This window comes from Taudactylus pleione, unplaced genomic scaffold (genome assembly GCF_031769625.1).
Source record: "Taudactylus pleione unplaced genomic scaffold, aTauple2 ptg000906l, whole genome shotgun sequence".
Lineage (NCBI taxonomy): Eukaryota > Metazoa > Chordata > Amphibia > Anura > Myobatrachidae > Taudactylus > Taudactylus pleione.
In genome coordinates, this window is record NW_028285307.1 from 2321371 (window position 1) to 2327500 (window position 6130).

General features: G+C 48.5%; 1 protein-coding gene across 2 annotated transcripts in view; it reads left to right on the top strand.

Annotated features, from left to right (window-relative positions):
• The first annotated feature begins 1226 nt into the window (after positions 1-1226).
• Positions 1227-6130, top strand: part of KIRREL2 (kirre like nephrin family adhesion molecule 2) — a 31242-nt gene continuing 26338 nt past the window's right edge. For both annotated transcript variants that reach the window (XM_088459335.1, XM_088459336.1), the window contains exon 1: positions 1227-1509. In XM_088459335.1, the coding sequence (XP_088315461.1) occupies positions 1455-1509 (55 nt within the window). In that variant the 5' untranslated portion in view covers positions 1227-1454. The remainder of the gene's footprint in view (positions 1510-6130) is intronic.

Genomic DNA, 6130 nt, shown 5'->3' on the forward strand with positions numbered 1-6130 from the left:
TGTGGGTCAGATGTGACAGGTCCCATGTGTGATACAATGTGTGTGGGTCAGATGTGACAGGTCCCATGTGTGACACAATGTGTGTGTGGGTCAGATGTGACAGGTCCCATGTGTGATACGATGTGTGTGGGTCAGATGTGACAGTCCCATGTGTGACACAATGTGTGTGGGTCAGATGTGACAGGTCCCATGTGTGATACAATGTGTGTGGGTCAGATGTGACAGGTCCCATGTGTGACACAATGTGTGTGGGTCAGATGTGACAGGTCCCATGTGTGACACAATGTGTGTGGGTCAGATGTGACAGTCCCCATGTGTGACACAATGTGTGTGGGTCAGGAGTGACAGGTCCCATGTGTGACACAATGTGTGTGGGTCAGATGTGACAGGTCCCATGTGTGACACAATGTGTGTGGATCAGGAGTGACAGGTCCCTTGTGTGACACAATGTGTGTGGATCAGATGTGACAGTCCCCATGTGACACAATGTGTGTGGGTCAGGAGTGACAGGTCCCATGTGTGACACAATGTGTGTGGGTCAGGAGTGACAGGTCCCATGTGTGACACAATGTGTGTGGGTCAGATGTGACAGGTCCCATGTGTGACACAATGTGTGTGGGTCAGATGTGACAGTCCCCATGTGACACAATGTGTGTGGGTCAGGAGTGACAGGTCCCATGTGTGACACAATGTGTGTGGGTCAGGAGTGACAGGTCCCTTGTGTGACACAATGTGTGTGGGTCAGATGTGACAGGTCCCATGTGTGACACAATGTGTGTGGGTCAGATGTGACAGTCCCCATGTGACACAATGTGTGTGGGTCAGGAGTGACAGGTCCCATGTGTGACACAATGTGTGTGGGTCAGGAGTGACAGGTCCCATGTGTGACACAATGTGTGTGGGTCAGATGTGACAGGTCCCATGTGTGTGGGGTCAGGAGTGACAATAAATGAATGATAGAGATGTCTCTGTCATGCTCTGAGCCAGTTCCCCAGTTTAGTTACAGCTTATCCAGGAAACCATTAAACTGAACTGCAATAAATGTTCTGCAAACTCTTCTCCCATCTGGAGGATGCGCTAAGTTGGCTGTGAGGAGAGGGGAGGGGGACTCCGGAGTGGAGGGGAGGGGGAGACACTCACAGGGAGGCGGGAGGCAGCAGAGAGGCTCCTCTTATTCTACAGCAGGATGAACTTTCTCTCCAATAGGTAGTGAGGAGAGGAGGGAATAGCCTCACACTAAATCCACTGCAGAGAGAGGGAGTCAGGAGACTGGGGAGAGGAGGAGAGCCTGCAGAGGCACAGCAGCATCAGGACCATGCAACTCTGCAGACACTGAGAGAGGGGCAGAAAGTGCACCAGGGACTGGAACTCAGCCACAGCTCTGCGCCAGGGCCAAGGCGGGAGCGCATCTGCGCCAGGCGCAAGCACAGAGCGGACCCCAGGAGCCTGGGAGGATGGAGATACAGCAGCTGGCTCTTTGCACCCTGCTCTTTTCCGTACTGGATCGGAGTAAGTTACTACTAAGAGATCCTTATGAGGGGTGATAATGAATGATGGGGGGCATAGAGGTGTAAAACTTACTGCACAGGACCAATATGTATTATCAGCACCATACAGGGAGCATACAGGGGGGGACCATACAGGGACCATACAGGGAGCATACAGGGGGGGACCATACAGGGACCATACAGGGAGCATACAGGGGGGGACCATAGAGGGACCATACAGGAACCATACAGGGAGCATACAGGGGGGGACCATAGAGGGACCATACAGGAACCATACAGGGAGCATACAGGGGGGGACCATACAGGGACCATACAGGGAGCATACAGGGGGGGACCATAGAGGGACCATACAGGGGGGGACCATAGAGGGACCATACAGGGAGCATAGAGGGACCCTACAGGGAGCATAGCGGGACCATACAGGGGGGGACCATAGAGGGACCATACAGGGAGCATACAGGGGGGGACCATAGAGGGACCATACAGGGAGCATACAGGGGGGGACCATAGAGGGACCATACAGGGACCATACAGGGGGGGACCATAGATGGAGCATACAGGGAGCATAGAGGGACCCTACAGGGAGCATAGCGGGACCATACAGGGACCATACAGGGGGGGACCATAGATGGAGCATACAGGGACCATAGATGGAGCATACAGGGACCATAGGGGGACCATAGGGGGACCATAGGGTTTATTTATTGATGACCTTATTTTAATATTACAATATGTTATTTTGCACCTGGCGGGGGAACAATGGGGGGTCTCTGTACAATGTGCTTATACCCCATGCATACAGACAGGGCAGCATTAGGGGATGACTTCAGGACTGTCTGCATGCAGCAAACGGGAATGGAAATCGGGATTGTTTTAAGAAAAACGTGTAGAATGCAGTGAATAGTGCTTTATGGTTTGTGGGGGCTGGAGGTTCCCATTGTCTCTTTGCTTCCCCCCCCTTACTTTAATTGCAGGGTTATTTTTCTTGCAATGATTGTTCTATTCCTGGGGCTGTCCCTATGGATGGTGACTGTATACTAATAATACAATGTGCACCACATCCACCTGCCAAGTTTATCTGCAGTGATTACACCATGCTGCCGGCTCCTGCAGGAACTGCACTTTCCATTACTCTGACACTTCTGTAGTTGGGTGACAGGCAGGAGCCAGGAGCTCAGTCCCCTGCCTGTCAGTGCCTCATTGCTGTGTGGGTCGGGTGAAGCTCTGCCTGTTAGGCCCTGTGTGCCTGGTCCCCTGTCCAGGCTGTGGATACAGTATTCCCTGGTGCAGTCAGCCTGTGAAGTACAATGGAGTTGGTGCAGTATGCTGGATATAGAGATGTATGCAGTGGTTTAGGATGCTGACCCACACACTGCTGCATTCAGCTTGCCGGCCTTGGATGATCCACAGGACAGGCAGAGGCAACCTGTGTCTGGGCAGCTGCTGTGGAACTACAAGTCCCAGAGGTTGACAGGGCAGGCTGGTACTTGTAGTTCTACAAAACATAACAAGCCGCAAGTTAGTGATGGTTGGTGCAAAGGGTACATTGAGCTGTAATGATAAATAATATGTAATGTCAGAGGTATATGCTGGGTATTTATATCATTTGTGAAGCGTTAAACGTATAGTCTGAAGCGCTGTATACTGGAATATATATATTGTTACTGGAAATGAGTTTAACAAAACAACATGCATCAATTAGCAAACCATAGAAATAGAATGTGTAGCATAAATATATATATATATATATATATACATACATATGTGTGTATATATACTATACTATATATACTATACTATTTATATCATCTTCACAGCTTAATTTTCTCCTAGATTAAAGCTCCCATCAGCCCTGATGGGAGTAATAGTACTATACTATACTATATATACGAATTTTCTCCGGGATTCAAGCCCCCATCAGCCATAATTACTGCCCTGATGGGAGTAATAGTACTATACTATACTATACTATACTATATATACAAATTTTCTCTGGGATTCAAGCCCCCATCAGCCATAATTACTGCCCTGATGGGAGTTATAGTACAACCATGGAATATATCATCCTCACATTTTAATTTTCTCCCGGATTAAAGCCCCCATCACCCCTAATTACTGCCCTGATGGGAGTTATAGTACAACCATGAAATATCGGCCATGTTGTTATAAGGACATCTGTCGGCAGCTGGACAGGGAAATGTCTTTATCCCCCAATTAGTGAGACGCATTAAGATGTCCAGGTATTTGAAGTTGGAGGGATAATGCCCCCACACACTTCTTCCTTATCACTTGTCCCTCCACAAAGACTCTTTCACTGCACTACTCACAAAGGTGTCTGCAGACCCTTCATGTTACTGGCACCTCATCAGCCAGGAGATAGTGAGGCCAAGGGGTCACATTGCAGAAATGTCTGTCTGTCAGCCTGGCAGGGACACCAGACCAGATAACAGGCAGGTTCCAGGCCTGCTGCTTTCATCTCATGGGGGTCTGATATTAGGTGAGGAAAGGAGGGAGCTGATAACAAGGTCTGGAGGGACTCAGGTATGCGGGGAAGGGGACCCTGCCAGGCTTATCAGCTCTTGGAACAGTTTGGTCTCACGGGAATTCTGTGACACTCACAATGGCACCCATTGTCTCCAGTAATATGGCGGCGTCTGACAGGCCTATCTCTGTGGTGCTGACTGGCGAGATGATGCAGATGGTAGGCCCAGCCTAGGTTGCCCGCTAGTCGGGCCTGCGGGGCTTTATAGTTTATTGTTAGAAGCAATGCGTGCTCTTTGCGTTAGTAATATCTTTACACCCTACAGCAGAGGTAAGCAACCTGCGGCCTGGTCACTGTTGAGGAGCCAGGATTCGCAGGCCGCCATGCCAGGTAGCTTATTGCGTTGATAATTGCAGGCGACCTGTGGATCTCCATTTACAGTTTAGCCGCAGGTTCTACGCATGGTTTCACCACCGCTGAAAAGCCAGAGGTGGCCTAGAGGTGTTCATAGACTCTACAGGTGCACACACACGGAACAATATATCGTTCCAATATGAAGGATAACGATATCGTCCATCGGGCATGCATGCAGGCTAATCTGGACGATATTGTGCATTTTCCATAGGGGTTTGCGATCGTTGGTTGTTTATTGATATATTTCGCTGAACAGATCGTCCCCTGTGTACCCAGCATACCACTTGGACCGTTCCAGACTAAATCGTTTGGAAGGTACGGGGCTTGTGGATGGACGATGGCTAAGTCTGGGCACATTCGTGGCCATCGTCTATCCACGCTGGTGGTGCCTTGTTGGGTTGAGCCATTCAGCCCAAACACCAGGAGGCTGGATATTTCAGAGGCGGCCATGCACACGACCGGTCACCCTTACTCTGGCCTATTAAAAGATGCCTCCACCCAAATGAAATCCTACGTGATTTTGTAATTGGAGCCACTCAGGGGCCAGCCAGGTTCTGTCTCTTCTCAGCAGTTTCCATGTCCCTCATAAGCGCGGGCAGAGGCCTATGTACCAATCAGTATGTGTAGCATCGATGGCACGTCAAGTCAACCGCTGAGATAGGATGGGTCGCCCCTAAGAAACGGTCCCTGAAATTTGATTTAAGGAGATGTAATACTGACATCCCCTTGGCCGAGAAAGTGTTCTGCCATCGCCTATGATCATTTGGCCACTAGCGGCGCCATTACAACTCCAAATTTACAAATCAATGCAGATTGACAGAGAAGTATTGCGCACAGTACTGTCCTCTGCCTATAGGTTAGTAAATGGGTAATCTAAACATAAGGAGGAGAAGGTCTACGCACACAAACGTGTGTATGTATGTATATATATATATATATACATGTATATATATGTGTATATATACATATGAAACGTGTTCCGACCGACTGCGCATACCGTGCCCTCTAAGGGGACTCAGCTGTCAATCAGCGGTGCAACACAATGATTGACTTTGATGGAGGTCCTGCTCCTCTACACACTAATTGCACTGATGATGTATTGGAAGGAAGATTTCCAAGGACAACGCGTGATCTTATAACCGTGCCAGTGTAATTATTTATTATGTGAGAGCTTCACACATAATCTATCGCAGGTCAGAGGCAAGGCAATATCTCCTCATAGCAACTCATTGCAGCTGATACAAAAAAAAAATAATAAAAAAGAAAATACCCTGGATTCTAATTATAAAGAAAAAAAAATAATATTGTGAAGAGGTTTGTACAGGTTTAAGTGAAGCATGGATTAGATTGAAGGAAATGTGTTACGTGGGCGACTTCGCTCCCTCCCCGTTCTGAGTTAATGCTGCCAGCTCCAATAACTACCTGATATAAGGGGCTTGCCCTCCTGCCCCCTCTCCTGAGTTTAATGGTGAAACGTGTTCTTCAGACTTTTAATAAAGGTTGTTTTTCACATGGGCGGAATAGGAGAACTGACTAAAATCCCATTGACTCGCTGTTATAATGCTATATTCCCTTTAAGTGTAACCACTCAAGTCTGCATTGAGCGGAGTGTTAATCCCTTAGAGGATCACAGCTCTGAATGGAGAGATAAGGAGAAAGCTGGGTGTAAGGGGGGGTCTAAGAGACTTCTCTCCAAGATCTCATTAGAGAAGCATCTCTTCTTCTG